This window comes from Neoarius graeffei, chromosome 16 (assembly GCF_027579695.1).
Source record: "Neoarius graeffei isolate fNeoGra1 chromosome 16, fNeoGra1.pri, whole genome shotgun sequence".
In the NCBI taxonomy this organism is placed as follows: Eukaryota; Metazoa; Chordata; class Actinopteri; order Siluriformes; family Ariidae; genus Neoarius; species Neoarius graeffei.
Genome location: NC_083584.1, coordinates 13,349,958 through 13,367,858, shown reverse-complemented (window position 1 = coordinate 13,367,858; position 17,901 = coordinate 13,349,958). Strand labels below are relative to the sequence as shown.

Sequence of the window (17,901 nt, the reverse complement as noted above, 5' to 3'; positions counted from 1 at the left end):
TTCTTTTTTTTTTTTTACATGCTCTATTTCTATATGTCCAGGTTTGAACTAAGTCATTTTGGCAAGATTTAATTTAATACAAAACAGAAATGGTCAGACACAAGCACGCCAAGCACATGGGAATGTATTTTGCCAATTTTGACAGCGCATGTTTTTTTAATGCCGCACCGTAGACAGCGAACGTTTAAACATGATCAAACATAGGAAATGAACGACACAAAGCATGGCTCAAAAACAAAAAAGTTAAATAAACCCTGCTGATAGTTGATGGTGTTGCAACACAGTGTTATAACCCAATCTCTACCCAACCACCCGTCATTTTAATTCTCCTCGGATCAGCACCAACCTCACATTTGGCCTTGGGAGAGTTCAGTTGACGGAAATCCGTCACACGACGGAAAACTTTAATCCATGCGTATTACCATCATATAACAAGGCCTTTTGCCAAGCTTCGAGAAATTCGTCCAAAAATTGAGAGAGGAGTTGATTTCAGAAGGCAAACACACCTTCATGAAATTGTCAAAGTACAAGGTTGTTAATCGAGGGCTGTAACTCTGGTAAAATGCGACTGAATTTAACAAAATAAAAATATATATGTGTACTACTTACATATAACAATGCCTTTTGTCAAGTTTGGTGAAATTCCTCTAAAAATTGTAAGAGGAGTTGATTTCAGAAGGAAAAACACACTCATGAAAGTGTCAAAGTATAATTTTGCTAATCAAGGGCTGTAACTCTGGTAAAATGTGACCGAATTTAACGAAATTGCAATATGCGTATTACTGACATATAACAAAGAATCCTGCCAAGTTTTGTGAAATTCCTCCAAAAATTGTGAGTTGATGATTTCAGACCCTTCTCGGGACGGACGGACATTGCCACGACATAATCCCCCTTCGGGCCTTTCGGCCAGCGGGGGATAAAAACAACAGGAGTTGACCCGAAGCACTTTACAGTCAAGGCAAATGCAGTTCAATACATGATAGACGTAAATAAGAAGCATAGAAGGAGAGAAATAATAAGGCAAGACAAGAGACATAAAAAAAACATAAGATTGTAAAAATCAATCAAAAATCATAAGATCAATTATAAAAAAACAAGAGAGGCTATAAAATCATGAAGTTAATGTGCAGTGTGATAAAGTAGCTAAATAAAATAAATACACGATGAATAATTTTATGTTGCAGTCGTTGTGTGACATGATTCAGGAGGTCAGTGAAGAGCTAACTTCAGCTCGTTTTATTTCTGAGCAATAAATTGATTAAAGAGCTGAAAAGGATTCTTGCTGGAGCTGATTGCAATAATAAGCAGTTCCTTCCAGGGATGAGAATTTTCCGCCGATCGGCGGATTTCCGACTTTTTCAGACCAAAATGATCGTTTTTGAGATCGATGTAAATCCGTTGAGAAATTTCGGGGGGGCGGGGGGGGGGGGGGGGGGGGGGGGGGGGATTAACGATCTGTGGTCACCTTATAACGCAGACATCCCAAGTCTCCTAGAACTTCCGGGAGTCTCCTGCATATTGATAGAAGCGAGCAAGAGCGTGTGCGCGCAACATTAAGGTCTGCATCACGCATCTTAGAATGTGCGCGCGCGAGGGAGACTGTGTGCAGTGTTGCCAGATATTGCTGACGTTTTCCATCCCAAAATATGTTCAAAACCCGCCAAAATGCACTTAAAACCACCCAATGTGGCAACACTGCCTGTGTGCCTGTTCATGTACCGCATGCCAGACAAAGAGCATCCTGATTGGGTTACTCAGCAAAATAAGCCAATCAGCTTTCAGTGTGGGCGGGCTTTTATCTCTTTTCAGATTACACAAAAGAATCTCCCTGTCTAATAAGGGTAGAAAATAATGACAGTTTCGCGCGATATACTGTTTGCAGCAGTGGTTTCAGCATTGCCCATGGTGGCTTAAATGATTGTAAAGGACATGAGGTGAGGAGTGTCATTTCATGTGCATTATATTTAGGTCAACAACAGGCTGGCATGAAAAGACCAAACTTATTGAAGATTTCCGTAAAGTAACAATGTATGAATATACATCATATATATCAAATACACGTCATATATAAGTGTGTATCTTTTTATAAATGAGGTTAGCTTGTCTAATGTAGCATGTTGGGGAAAATCATAGTATCATATCTATATTTCTGATAAAATTTTAGGTATGATACCGTGTATAACTCTCCTCCTTATTGCTCATTTCATGGGGGGGGAGAATTGCTGGGATGTGCCACGCAGGAGCGTCTGCCCACATTTTTTTAGGCCGAGATGAACTTATAGTTTTTGATTTAAAAATTTTTTTCCAATTTGTAATGCCCATTGTACATGCCTGTTCTTTAACTCAAAATCACCATCTCGATCTTCAAATTGACCATATGGTATATGCATTACATTACACAACATCTTGTCCAGATAAAACCTAGTTAGTACACACAGCAGTTGAAAGGGAAGTGATGAGTGATGTTGAATGTTGCCTGCTTAATATGCAAGAGCTCCTGCTACCATGATAACATCAGAAGAAAGCTTAAGAGAATTATATGACAGAACTTTTTTCTGGTTTGCACTTCATTGTAAAGGATTAGAGTATTCAAAGACATGAATAGCAAAAATGCAGAAATATAATACTGTAGAGCTCGTTTATATTAAAAGGTGCATTGATTTTTTTGAAATCATCAAATGTGAATTGATTAAAAACAAGTCTCTTGTACCATATTAATCATTTTCACCTGGTAGTCCACCAAGAAGGGGAATTTATTTCCAAATACATTGCAACTTTTTGCTGATAAAATTAATGGTTTTGGGGTAAAAAAAAAAAAAAAAAAAAAAAAAAAGCCAAAAATCATTAGCCCCTGGAACCCCTGGGCCCCGCCCTGGTTTTTTCAGACTTTTTAAATATATTTTTCATTCTCATCCCTGTCCTTCAGACTGAGTTTCTGAGAAAGACTTAAAGTGCATATCACGGGTAAATTCAGGAGCGAGATCAATGTAATTCTCCTATTTTAGATTAAACTTTGGTCAAATATCTGTCACATTTTATGCAATTTTTTTTACCTTGCGCAATACCAGAAAAATTCAGTTGAAATCAAGCCATTTGAGGCGAATTGGTCCGCCTCTGAAAAAACTTGGCATTTGGATTTCCCGGGAAACACTGATTTTCAGGACGTCGCGTGCGGGACGCCTCCCCCTGAATCCTACGTCAGCGCTGGTTTGTTTATGAGAAAACGACCTGGTGGTTTTCTGCAAATTTCTTCACTGTTATCACGTAATTATTAAAATGGTTAACAGATGTATCGTAGGAGGGTGTAGCAACACCAATCTTGATGGGATTAGTACTCATCGTTTCCCAAAAGACCGGACAATGAGAGAGAAATGGGAGCGCTTGGTCTACACAGGCTGTGCACTGAAACCGTGCAAAGCTCGCGCAGCCTGCTGGCGCTTCCGCAGGTGACGTCACGAATCTTGCTCCAGACTCCCTTGGGATTTTTCCAGACGCGTTTTATTTTACTTTTTTCTGCTGTAGACAGATGGCCTTGTGCAAAATTACCCTTCTGGATGAGTGTGGAAAGGGACATGCTTTCATTTTTTTTATATATATATATATATATATATATATATATATATATATATATATATGGGCGGCACGGTGGTGTAGTGGTTAGCGCTGTCGCCTCACAGCAAGAAGGTCCTGGGTTCGAACCCCGGGTCCGGCGAGGGCCCTTCTGTGTGGAGTTTGCATGTTCTCCCCGTGTCCGCGTGGGTTTCCTCCGGGTGCTCCGGTTTCCCCCCACAGTCCAAAGACATGCAGGTTAGGTTAACTGGTGACTCTAAAATTGACCGTAGGTGTGAATGTGAGTGTGAATGGTTGTCTGTGTCTATGTGTCAGCCCTGTGATGACCTGGCGACTTGTCCAGGCTGTACCCCACCTTTCGCCCGTAGTCAGCTGGGATAGGCTCCAGCTTGCCTGCGACCCTGTAGAAGGATAAAGCGGCTAGAGATAATGAGATGATATATATATATATATATATATATATATATATATATATATATTTATTTAAAAAAATAAATAAATTATATATGAATTTGGTCCAGGATATGCACTTTAACCTCAACCTGCTGCTACAAACCCACGCTTCTAAAACCGCCAGATTCATGGGGTTAAATTTCAAATTAATTTGGTTCAAAGTGAAATTAAAAATGTGCAGGATGTTAAATTAACCTCCATTTTTTGCAGACTCTATCCTACTCCGGTCACGTGAACAAGCTCCTTTATTCACGTCTGGCATGCTGGCTGTTTCGTCACTATTACCCCGTCTCGGAGAGAAAGCTCTGCACGTCTCATTAATAAAATCCGTGACTTACAGTACAGTTGTATTTGATGCAGTCTTCCCAGAAACGGCTGGCTGAAAACTTCTTCTTCACCACCACGGTCAGTCCGTTGATTATACACTGACCGACTCCAATTATATTCCCTGAGAACAGATGCGACACCAACAGGAGGAGTTAAAAAAATAAATAAATGCTTTAAATTAAGTAAAAGCCTTAAATTAAAATTAACCAAGGTTTTTTGTTTTTCAATGGACCTCTGCATTTTTACAGAATATTAATAGCTTTTAATATAAATATTACAGGGTGGCACGGTGGTGTAGTGGTTAGTGCTGTCGCCTCACAGCAAGAAGGTCCAGGTTCGAGCCCTGTGGCCGGCGAGGGCCTTTCTGTGTGGAGTTTGCATGTTCTCCCCGTGGGTTTCCTCCGGGTGCTCCGGTTTCCCCCACAGTCCAAAGACATGCAGGTTAGGTTAACTGGTGACTCTAAATTGAGCGTAGGTGTGAATGTGAGTGTGAATGGTTGTCTGTGTCTATGTGTCAGCCCTGTGATGACCTGGCGACTTGTCCAGGGTGTACCCCGCCTTTCGCCCGTAGTCAGCTGGGATAGGCTCCAGCTTGCCTGCGACCCTGTAGGACAGGATAAAGCGGCTAGAGATAATGAGATGAGATAAATATTACAGATTAATATATTCAAAACGCTCTAATTACACAAGTTATTCTGTTGCAATCTTTTTTTTAAATTTTAAATAACAGGTTTGCTCTCAATGTATGCTCTCGAGTTTTTTTTTTATAATTTAACGTAGCGTTTGTCATCATTTGAAGCAATTTTAATCGTTCAGTTTAATAGAAAATGCTTAAGAGTTGAAAATTATTCATTTAAAAATAATTCCAAGAGTTTTTAATGCAAATAATTAACGTCAAATATTCCCAGTGAGAATTATCCAGCGTGGCTGAGGTGTTGTTTAAATGTTTGGCTTTCTATAAAATGTCTGAAGAAACAAAACCCAAACCAAAACCCATGAAGGTGCAGTGTGAAGGTTTTAGAAATCCATAATATATCTTGAAATGTCACAGTGAAACCTCTGCAATGTCCCAATCTCTTAACTGTACACTGATTGCTCTGCTGCTTCAGTATTTCAGCTCGAGTTTCAATCATTCTGTGTGATGGAATAATAAAGACACGGTCCGTGGCCCAATAAATGAACCTGCCAACTGTCTGATTTCACTGCCACCAACAGTCTGGCGTTTGACAGCTTTTCCATTTACAGACGAACACTCGTACGAGTCGTGAAGTGAGAAAAAATTAATAAATGACAAAAAAAAAACCAAAAAAAAAAAAAACCCCACACACTTTTGATTTTTTCCTCTCAGAACAATCTGGTTCAATTTAGTGTACTCCTTCAGTGTACCGGATCCACTAGTTGCAAAGATTAAACATTAATATTTATTCATTTTTAAGGGAAAGGATGTTTTCACGCCTCAGTTTGTCAACCATGTTACAGACAAACAGGGAATGATCAGTCATTTGATTAAATTATTGTATTTTACTTGAAGTGTAATCAATTTTAGGGGCTTGAGTCCATTCTACCATATACACACACACAACGAGACCGGCACGGACAGCGTAGTTCACTCCGACCCTGTCTAGTCCAGAAGGAACGATCTAAAGTGGACCACCTTGCACAATAAATGTTGCAAGGTGATTGGGAGGGAGGGAGGGATGGATGGATGCAATATGATATTCACCCTAGGAATACCGACCTACAGTATGTGTCAGAAAAAATTCAAAAAACAGTGAGGAATTGACCGAGAAGAAGTGATGTGTTGAACTGCTCATTAAGGCTTAATTAGTCCATAACTTCATTAATAATTGCAATGAAGCAAATCTGGGTAGAAGTTATATGCACCCTAGGTGCCCCTACCTTCATGCCAGAAAGAATCAAAATCAGTGAAGAAATGAAGGAGAAGAAGCGATTTTCGTGAAACGTGGACAACGCCGGACAACACGATGGCATGAGCTCATCGCCTCTTGGCTGGATGAACTAATAATGCTTTAAAGGAGAAGTGAAGGCAAATTTTTTTATTACCAAAATTCTCTCATTTTATTAAAATATCGGAATGCATTTCTGATCGCTATTTTGTCGCTGCTATAGCAAGTTATGAGTGTTTGAAATATGCTCTAACATATATCAGTCCATATGTCAAAGCAACGGCCGTAAATGATATTCGTTGAGACCTGTGCGAGACATCGTAGGACGGAAGTAAAATGTACAGCGGAAATCAAAGCGACCGACGTCTGCCAACGTTATCAAAAGACGCGCGTGCCCTCTTTCGAACGCTGATGTAATCAAGCTGGAAGTTGTGTTTGTTTTGATAATCAGGAAAGTTTGGAAAAAAAAGTAGGCAGTAATCGTCATTTAAACTTGTTTTTGTGCAATATTTCGTTTGGAAAACAGCTTTCAAAATGGCGGCACTGACACCTGGCTGACACTTCACGTTTCGAAGTCTCACACAAGTCTCGTGAAGATCGCGCGGATAAGCGACGCCTGCCGTGGACCATCTTATCTCATCTCATTATCTCTAGCCGCTTTATCCTTCTACAGGGTCGCAGGCAAGCTGGAGCCTATCCCAGCTGACTACAGGCGAAAGGCGGGGTACACCCTGGACAAGTCGCCAGGTCATCACAGGGCTGACACATAGACACAGACAACCATTCACACTCACATTCACACCTACGGTCAATTTAGAGTCACCAGTTAACCTAACCTGCATGTCTTTGGACTGTGGGGGAAACCGGAGCACCCGGAGGAAACCCACGCGGACACGGGGAGAACATGCAAACTCCACACAGAAAGGCCCTCGCCGGCCCCAGGGCTTGAACCCGGACCTTCTTGCTGTGAGGCGACAGCGCTAACCACTACACCACCGTGCCGCCCCGCCGTGGACCAAACGAACTAAATTCAACACGGCTAAAAACCAAATAGGCCGATAAGTATAATATTTAATTGCCAATACAAGTCACGATACAAGGTTACTAAAACCAAAAATGTAATTGAATAACACGTTAATTAAGAAATAAAGCAAGTTTAAAAATGACTTCAGTTCTCCTTTCAACCAGCGGTTGGGGCGCCAAAGAACTTCAGGGGAGGCGCAGCGTGAGGAAAAATAAAAAGAAATAATAGTAAACATCTGGTTAGCTAACTCAAGCTATGCGTGGATAGAGAGAGGGATAAATTTGTAAGAGAAAGAGAGTCTGGTGCAAGCAGAAAACAGAGGAAGTACGACAATAGTTATTTAAAGTTTGGATTTTCATGTATTGGCCCCGATGATGCTCCAGTGCCTCAGGGTGTTATTTGTAAAGATGTGCTCGCTAATGACAGTATGAGACCATGTAAACTCCAGTGTCCTGTTGAGATCAAGCACCCAAGTTTGGTGGCCAAGCCATGGGAGATTTTTGATCGAAAGCTAAAGGAACTCAGTTCACAGAAGAAAGGGAAACTTGTAACAAACTCGATGCGAGTTGTCAACAAATTCTATAACTCGGTTCATGAAATGCACTTACAAAGTACTTTCAAATGTGAATATTTATTGTGTAATGGTGCAAAGTGAGAGAGAGAGAGAGAGAGAGAGAGACAGAGAGAGAGAGAGAGAGAATAGCCTTTAGGGCAGAGTCTTGGGTCCAAACACTGCGTAAGCAGTATAACCAAACCCGCACACCACCCATGCACTTTCCAAAAGACAAAAGCAATCCCGCCAGCAAAAACGGGGGGGGGGGGGGGGAGCGATCTCACCTCTTCAGATTTTAGTTCAAGTCCGTGAAAGTCTGACAGTACATTCCTCAAAAAGGGCGTAGAAGAACAAAGTAATCCATCAACGTGTAGCATTCAATTTATTTCGGACCATTAAAGAATTCCGGAGGATATCAGAATGTTAGCGCACCGGCTTCCATCTACCCCCATTCATTCCTCTTTCCACACCTCTGTTCAAAAAATGAGCATGTGATTTAAAGGGACTATAGCCATAGGATAGGGAGTGAGAAGGTGTGCGCGTATGACAGTGACAGGGTGAGTGACAGTGAAGAACCCTATAGACTTCCTAGGCTCATGCTCACCCTGAATTTCTCTTGTAAACGCCCACATCTCTTAAAAGTGAAGGCAGAAGAACGTTCAGCGCCTGGCCAGGCTTTCTATGTATTAATTTACATAGACATTTTAATATGAAATATAAATAAATGTCTTAGACAATAGATACTATTTTATGGTTCCCTCCAGGCCTTGGTTCGCTGTGGGTGATGCCTGCGCTCCCAGCTGTGGACTGCAGTGAGCTCGTTGCTCATTTAACATTGTGGTTGTCCAGCGCTCTGCGCTTTAACGCTTGGCGTGACGTTCCGAGCGATGTTGCTCGGTGGTGTCGCGGCGGCTATGCGGGACACACCAGTGCTCTGCGTGGCAGAGCTTCTCTGCTCGCTTTGTGGATTCATGGCGTGGTGTTCGAACGATGTTGCTGGCAGCGGTGCTGGAGATGTGGGACCTGTTTTCGTGCGCCTTCTGGTGGGACTGTGGCTGCTACACCACAGGAATTACATCCTGACCCCTACTTGGTGGACTTTTGATTTATTTATTTATTTATTTATTTATTTTTTTAAAATATATTTTTTATTATATATATATATATATATATATATATATATATATATATATATATATATATATATATATATATAGGGCCTTTCTGTGTGGAGTTTGCATGTTCTCCCCGTGTCCGCGTGGGGTTTCCTCCGGGTGCTCCGGTTTCCCCCACAGTCCAAAGACATGCAGGTTAGGTTAACTGGTGACTCTAAATTGACCGTAGGTGTGAATGTGAGTGTGAATGGTTGTCTGTGTCTATGTGTCAGCCCTGTGATGACCTGGCGACTTGTCCAGGGTGTACCCCGCCTTTCGCCCGTAGTCAGCTGGGATAGGCTCCAGCTTGCCTGCGACCCTGTAGAAGGATAAAGCGGCTAGAGATAATGAGATATATATATATATATACACACACACACACACACACAGTGGGGCAAAAAAGTATTTAGTCAGCCACCAATTGTGCAAGTTCTCCCACTTAAAAAGATGAGAGAGGCCTGTAATTTTCATCATAGGTACACTTCAACTATAAGAGACAGAATGGGGGGAAAGAATCCAGGCAATCACATTGTAGGATTTTTAATGAATTAATTGGTAAATTCCTCGGTAAAATAAGTATTTGGTCACCTACAAACAAGCAAGATTTCTGGCTCTCACAGACCTGTAACTTCTTCTTTAAGAGGCTCCTCTGTCCTCCACTCGTTACCTGTATTAATGGCACCTGTTTGAACTCGTTATCAGTATAAAAGACACCTGTCCACAACCTCAAACAGTCACACTCCAAACTCCACTATGGCCAAGACCAAAGAGCTGTCAAAGGACACCAGAAACAAAATTGTAGACCTGCACCATGCTGGGAAGACTGAATCTGCAATAGGTAAGCAGCTTGGTGTGAAGAAATCAACTGTGGGAGCAATTATTAGAAAATGGAAGACATACAAGACCACTGATAATCTCCCTTGATCTGGGGCTCCACGCAAGATCTCACCCCGTGGGGTCAAAATGATCACAAGAACGGTGAGCAAAAATCCCAGAACCACACAGGGGAACCTAGTGAATGACCTGCAGAGAGCTGGGACCAAAGTAACAAAGGCTATCATCAGTAACACACTACGCCGCCAGGGACTCAAATCCTGCAGTGCCAGACGTGTCCCCCTGCTTAAGCCAGTACATGTTCAGGCCTGTCTGAAGTTTGCTAGAGAGCATTTGGATGATCCAGAAGAGGATTGGGAGAATGTCATATGGTCAGATGAAACCAAAATAGAACTTTTTGGTAAAAACTCAACTTGTTGTGTTTGGAGGAGAAAGAATGCTGAGTTGCATCCAAAGAACACCATACCTACTGTGAAGCATGGGGGTGGAAACATCATGCTTTGGGGCTGTTTTTCTGCAAAGGGACCAGGACGACTGATCCGTGTAAAGGAAAGAATGAATGGGGCCATGTATCATGAGATTTTGAGTGAAAACCTCCTTCCATCAGCAAGGGTATTGAAGATGAAATGTGGCTGGGTCTTTCAGCATGACAATGATCCCAAACACACCGCCCGGGCAATGAAGGAGTGGCTTCGTAAGAAGCATTTCAAGGTCCTGGAGTGGCCTAGCCAGTCTCCAGATCTCAACCCCATAGAAAATCTTTGGAGGGAGTTGAAAGTCCGTGTTGCCCAGCAACAGCCCCAAAACATCACTGCTCTAGAGGAGATCTGCATGGAGGAATGGGCCAAAATACCAGCAACAGTGTGTGAAAACCTTGTGAAGACTTACAGAAAACGTTTGACCTCTGTCATTGCCAACAAAGGGTAAATAACAAAGTATTGAGATGAACTTTTGTTATTGACCAAATACTTATTTTCCACCATAATTTGCAAATAAATTCTTTAAAAATCAGACAATGTGATTTTCTGGATTTTTTTTCTCATTTTGTCTCTCATAGTTGAGGTATACCTATGATGAAAATTACAGGCCTCTCTCATCTTTTTAAGTGGGAGAACTTGCATAATTGGTGACTGACTAAATACTTTTTTGCCCCACTGTGTGTGTGTGTGTGTGTGTATATATATATATAAAATTTTTTTTTTCTTTCTTTGTCCATTATTGTAAAGCGTCCTTAGGTTTCTTGAAAGGCGCTATATAAATTTAACTTATTATTATGCTACTGATCAGTAATTAAACTTTATGTGGCTGATGCTACAAACTTGACTTTCTCCTCCATTCGGCGGGACGAATCGACACACATCGCTAACCAAGCTCAGCTAATGCTGTATGCGCGCCATGTTAAAAGAGCTCAGTGTCCAAAAGGAGATTTTTTTTGTCGTTCTCTGCTAGCTCACACTACAGCAGAAGAAATCTTCAAGTCTTTGAATGACCTCATTCAGGAGAGTCATACTGATTGGGGCTGCGGTTGTGGAACATGTACTGATGGCGCAAGGGCCATGTATTAATGCAGTCTGCTTTCAGTTTAGTTACTGAACTCGAGGCTGATTGTAGTGCAACTGGATGAAATATTTTTAGATAAGGGTGACTCACAATTTAAGCACAAGGTTAGCCAAGTTTTTTTTTTAAATGTATGTTAAAAGGCCTTCAGAACGAAACTGCCTTCAAAAAAGTGTGTTCTCAAAAAAAAAAAAAAGATTAAATTTGTTTTAAAAAAATTGATTAAATAAAAAACAACTTTGGTTTAGAAAATATTTTAAAAATGTGTTTATAACATTTATTGAAACCCATTTTATGCCTGAGTGGAACATACAATATATAGTAACCATAACAATAATAGGCTAACAAGTGTGTGTGTGTGTGTGTGTGTTCAGCTGTTTTTCGCTCACTTTCTTACAATTTGAAAACCCCCGCTTTAAACAATTTTTACGAATTAAATGTTTCCCCCCCCAAATGGGCGGCACGGTGGTGTAGTGGTTAGTGCTGTCGCCTCACAGCAAGAAGGTCCGGGTTTGAGCCCCGTGGCTGGCGAGGGCCTTTCTGTGTGGAGTTTGCATGTTCTCCCCGTGTCCGCGTGGGTTTCCTCCGGGTGCTCCGGTTTCCCCCACAGTCCAAAGACATGCAGGTTAGGTTAACTGGTGACTCTAAATTGAGTGTAGGTGTGAATGTGAGTGTGAATGGTTGTCTGTGTCTATGTGTCAGCCCTGTGATGACCTGGCGACTTGTCCAGGGTGTACCCCGCCTTTCGCCCGTAGTCAGCTGGGATAGGCTCCAGCTTGCCTGCGACCCTGTAGAAGGATAAAGCGGCTAGAGATAATGAGATGAGATGAGATGATTAAATAAAAAACAACTTTGGTTTAGAAAATATTTTAAAAATGTGTTTATAACATTTATTGAAACCCATTTTATGCCTGAGTGGAACATACAATATATAGTAACCATAACAATAATAGGCTAACAAGTGTGTGTGTGTGTGTGTGTGTGTGTGTGTGTGTGTGTGTGTGTGTGTGTGTGTGTTCAGCTGTTTTTCGCTCACTTTCTTACAATTTGAAAACCCCCGCTTTAAACAATTTTTACGAATTAAATGTTTCCCCCCCCAAATGGGCGGCACGGTGGTGTAGTGGTTAGTGCTGTCGCCTCACAGCAAGAAGGTCCGGGTTTGAGCCCCGTGGCTGGCGAGGGCCTTTCTGTGTGGAGTTTGCATGTTCTCCCCGTGTCCGCGTGGGTTTCCTCCGGGTGCTCCGGTTTCCCCCACAGTCCAAAGACATGCAGGTTAGGTTAACTGGTGACTCTAAATTGAGCGTAGGTGTGAATGTGAGTGTGAATGGTTGTCTGTGTCTATGTGTCAGCCCTGTGATGACCTGGCGACTTGTCCAGGGTGTACCCCGCCTTTCGCCCGTAGTCAGCTGGGATAGGCTCCAGCTTGCCTGCGACCCTGTAGAACAGGATAAAGTGGCTACAGATAATGAGATGAGAATGAATGAGATGTTTCCCCTCCAGATATACTTGCGATACATTCAGCACTGTTATTAAGGACAGGAATATATTATTTTAATTATAAAAACTAGCTTGCACGTCATTTTGATAATTTTAAGACACGTCGTGCAAAACTCCAGACTGTGTCGATGTACAATTAACTTTAAAGGATATCAAAAAATCAATCAAAGTCCTTCCCACGCCATGTGGCGCATAGGGCAGCACCGATCTCCGTTACCGTAGCCCTCGGCCTCTCACCTATTACATAGCTAGGGTTACAGTGCGGGGCGGGTCCTCTGGTAACCGCGAGAGTTTGACTCCCTACTTGCATCTGTATTGCAGCGTGCCTTGCCAGACAGCAGTAGGTACCATTTTTATGATGGTCTTTGGTACGACCCGACCGTGAGTAGAACTCGTGATCTCCCCATCGAGAGGTGGACACGCTAATCACTAGGCCAACTTGCGGTCAATTAAGGATATCAGAAGCACCGTATTAGTCATTTTAAAATGTGAAAGGAAGGGAAAGGGGGAGAAAAAAAAAAGTGTAATATAGTTGACATTCACTATATTTACATGCACAAACTATTCCAGTTTTTGCCCTTATTAAAAAAAAAAACCCAGACAGTCTTCCTGCTAAGCTGTTTACATGGCTAATGAAAATAAATATTCCATTAATATCCTCATTTACATGCGTATCTCGAACATCTAGGTGGTTTGTGTACAACACGCAGATCTGACCCAGTGTCCATCTTAGTGTCTGAAAAGTAGCTGGTTCCGACAGTAACTAGCTGGTCCCTGTCCCGACAGATGAACGGTCATTTTTGTGTGTGTTTGTTTTTAAATGTAAAAAGTTTTTGATGATGGTGCCATGGGTATTTTATGTACGCATGTGTGTATGAATGTGATGATGGGAGATGTTACCCAGCCTGTAACAGTAATGGGTGTGGTGGTGCATGTGCTTCATGGTGTTCACTAGTAATATTTTAAAAATGTTGATGTAGCGTGCATTACCTTTAGACAACTACAAAAGGCACATTTTCCACATGCAATACTGGATGCACATTTCACTAGGAAACCGTATATGGATATGGGGACTTGGGTGCTGTTTGATATTAGCATAGGACAGTTTTAGGGTTCATCATCATTTGACTTAACATGAAATGGATAACCTTGGATATAGCTGATCACAGAGGCAAACCCATTCTCTTTCTGCCTCATATTCGTGTTGTTTTTGTTTGTCAGGAGAGCTTGAGCACTTTTTGGAGGAGGATAACATGAATCCAAATCTCTCTAGACACGTCATGCAACAAGAGTGCTTGAGAGCACAATACCCCCGCTGGTAACTCGGCCATAACTCTGGTAAAACGTGACCGAATCGAACGAAATTGCAATATGCGTATGACAGGCATATAACAAACAATCCTGCCATGTTTCGTTAAATTCCTCCAAAAGTTGTGAGAGGAGTTGATTTCAGAAGGCGAGTACCCTTCCTGGGACGGACAGACATCGCCACGACATAATCCCCTTTTGGGCTTTTCGGCCAGCGGGGGATAAAAATTGTGAGGGAAGTTGATTTCAGAAAGCAAGCACACCTTGATGAAATTCCCAAAGTTTGTTAATAATCAAGGGCATAACTCTGGTAAAATTTGCCCAAATTAAATGAAATTTGAATATGCGTATAACTGTCATATAACAAAGCCTTTTGCCAAGTTTGGTGAAATTCCTCCACAAATTGTGAGAGGAGTTGATTTCAGAAGAACATACACCAGGGGTCACCAAACTACGGCCCGCGGGCCAGATCCGGCCCGCCACACCCCTTTGACCGGCCCCCCAGCCCCCCATCACTTGAACCGGCCCTATGAGGCAATCCCCAAAAGTGGTCATGGCCTATTTTTTTAAATTGCTTTTTGGCAAATAATAACATGTCTGCATCTTGTATTTTGTTGATTTTATCAATTAAAATTGATATTTAGTTATAAAATGAACTATTCATATTTTCCGAATTTTCGTCATATGCTCGCGATCAAGCAGTGACAGGCAGCGCACGCGCAGAGAACTGACAGTGTTCAGGACAGCAAAATGGCGAGCGGTCAGCGAACAGCTGACAGAGAGTGCAGAGTTTTTAAAGAACAGTGGACCACCTAATATTTTTTCGTTCAGTGTAAGGACCGTGCAGTTTGTCTTGTATGTAAAGAAAGTGTGCCGGTTTTCAAAGAATATAATCTGCGTCGTCACTATGAAACCCGCCACAAAGCAGGGTTCGAATTATAAATTTGACCCTATGGGGGTCTCTATTTAAAAAAAAAAAAAAAAAAAAAAAGCAATGCATACTCGCTCTCCTGGACCAGCGCAATTTTGCGCACTGCAGTGCACAGCTTTCACACACAGGCGCGCGCATGCACACGCGCACATACACACACACACACACGGTGTTGCATATATATATATTAGTTAAACAAATTATATATATATATATATATATATATATATATATATATATATATATATATATATATATAGTTAAACAAAGGAAGATCGTTGTGAGATAGAGGACAAGTCTTCTTCGGACTTAACTTCACATTCGATTTCGCAGGCTGCAAATTTCAGTTTGCGCGCATAGTGGTGTGGTGGTGAAGTACAGCTGTACATGTTGCGGTTTAATAACACGTTCAATACAAAGTTATGGCTGCATGGTGATCGGAAATGAAATGAGTTTTATTTATATTTATATGGTGATATAGGCTATTCAAGCTTATTATGGTGATATATGACGTATTTGAGAGACTTCCACAGAAAATTAAGTTTGCTTCTTTCATGGGAGCCTGAGGGAATGGGAGCTCAGCTCCCATTGGCTCCCACGTAATTCGAACTATGCCACAAAGAGTATGCTAGTTTGCGAGGGCAAACAAGAGAAGACAGGATTCGGAGGATGAAATGCGGACTGGCTGCACAACAGAATGTATTCCTTCGCCAAACCCAGATCAACCAGGCTGCTGTCCGAGCTAGCTATAAGGTAGCTCACCTACTAGCTACCCATGGAAAGCCGTTTACTGATGGGGACTTTGTTAAAGTATGCATGCTTGCTGTGGCCGAGGAGGTGTGTCCCGACAAGAAGGATGCGCTCAGCGCGGTGAGTCTCTCCGCACCTGCTATGACCAGGCGAACCGAAGATTTGGGGGACAACGTGTATGACCAGCTGAATGAGAAAGCATCAGAATTCGAGTTTTTTGCTTTGGCCATGGATGAGAGCAATGACGTGCAGGACACAGCACAACTGCTGTGATCTATTGATCTATTGCTCATATTATTATAATTTCACTGTTTTTTAAAATGTACTTATTTTATAGGCCTATTTATTTGACCTTTATTAAGTGCTGCATACAATTATTATTAATATTATTAATAATATCAACAGGAGGGCGGCACGGTGGTGTAGTGGTTAGCGCTGTCGCCTCACAGCAAGAAGGTCCGGGTTCGAGCCCCGTGGCCGGCGAGGGCCTTTCTGTGCGGAGTTTGCATGTTCTCCCCGTGTCCGCGTGGGTTTCCTCCGGGTGCTCCGGTTTCCCCCACAGTCCAAAGACATGCAGGTTAGGTTAACTGGTGACTCTAAATTGACCGTAGGTGTGAATGTGAGTGTGAATGGTTGTCTGTGTCTATGTGTCAGCCCTGTGATGACCTGGCGACTTGTCCAGGGTGTACCCTGCCTTTCGCCCGTAGTCAGCTGGGATAGGCTCCAGCTTGCCTGCGACCCTGTAGAACAGGATAAAGCGGCTAGAGATAATGATATCAACAGGCTTACCTACAATTTATAATTTTCCACTCACCTTTGCCAGTGTCAATCACCTCAAATAGGCAGATGTTTCTTACCTTGACAGCTTTGGTATTATTTTTATTAGAAAATAAATAAATGGAATATCAGTGGTATTTCAAATTAAAACAAAGTGTGAAGACTCAATTACTACTTTTGCAAACCACTAGTAAAGATAAACAAATATGTGCCAGGAATCAAGTGTTGATATAGTAGTGGGGATACAGTAGTGGGGATGGCCGTGCCAGGCTAGTAATCTCTACTACACAATGAGGCCTGCTGGTGGTCATATTTGTCTGGGTTATACAATTCTATGTGATATAGCTGACCCGACCCCGGCCCCCATCACAGTCAGGAACGACAATGTGGCCCCCAGAGAAAAAAGTTTGGTGACCCCTGACATACACCTTCATGAAACTGTTAAAGTACAAGTTATTTAATCAAGGGTCAAAACTCTGGGAAAATTTTTTTACAGACGAAATTAAATCGCAATCTGCCTATTACCATCATATAACAAGGCCTTTTGCCAAGCTTCGAGAAATTCGTCCAAAAATTCTGAGAGGAGTTGATGTCAGAAGGTGAGTACCCTTCCCGGGACAGACGGATGGACATCGCCACGACATAATCCCCCTTCGGGCCTTTCAGCCAGTGGAGGATAAAAATTGTTAAAAAAGGTGGTATCGTTAGCAGAGCAGAAAATTTCCCACCAAACAAGAATTACAATGACACGCTAAATCAGTTCATGACTGAAAATAATAGCTCTACAATCAATCAGGTACCCGCCTCGGTGAAAAAATAAATATCAATGCGCGGAATGAAAATAAGACACCGATGCAATCGAGGACCCGTCCAGTAATGGCAGCAAATCAAAACAAGACAACTTTTGCTCCATTTCTGTTCAATTTATTCATTTGAAACAATTGGACACACAAACCGACCGATTGTTTCCTGGTCTGTGCCCATTTTATTCAGTCGCAGACCGAATGTCCAGCGCTAAAAATATTCACAGATCTGACCATAAACAGGTGAGAAGCAAAAACCCCCAACCGAGATGCATTTTCCAAAAACACACTGCATACATTTCCAAGAACGCTTCTAAAACCTACAACCCCGATTCCAAAAAAGTTGGGACAAAGTACAAATTGTAAATAAAAATGGAATGCAATAATTTACAAATCTCAAAAACTGATATTGTATTCACAATAGAACATAGACAACATATCAAATGTCGAAAG

The 17,901-nt window shown here is 41.9% G+C and overlaps 1 protein-coding gene across 2 annotated transcripts in view; it reads right to left on the bottom strand.

The window, feature by feature from the left end:
• The window catches only part of slc27a1a (solute carrier family 27 member 1a), an 81,931-nt gene that overhangs the window by 26,134 nt on the left and 37,896 nt on the right, over positions 1–17,901 (bottom strand). For both annotated transcript variants that reach the window (XM_060942528.1, XM_060942529.1), the window contains exon 6: positions 4,365–4,474. In XM_060942528.1, coding sequence (XP_060798511.1) covers positions 4,365–4,474 — 110 coding nt within the window. The remainder of the gene's footprint in view (positions 1–4,364; positions 4,475–17,901) is intronic.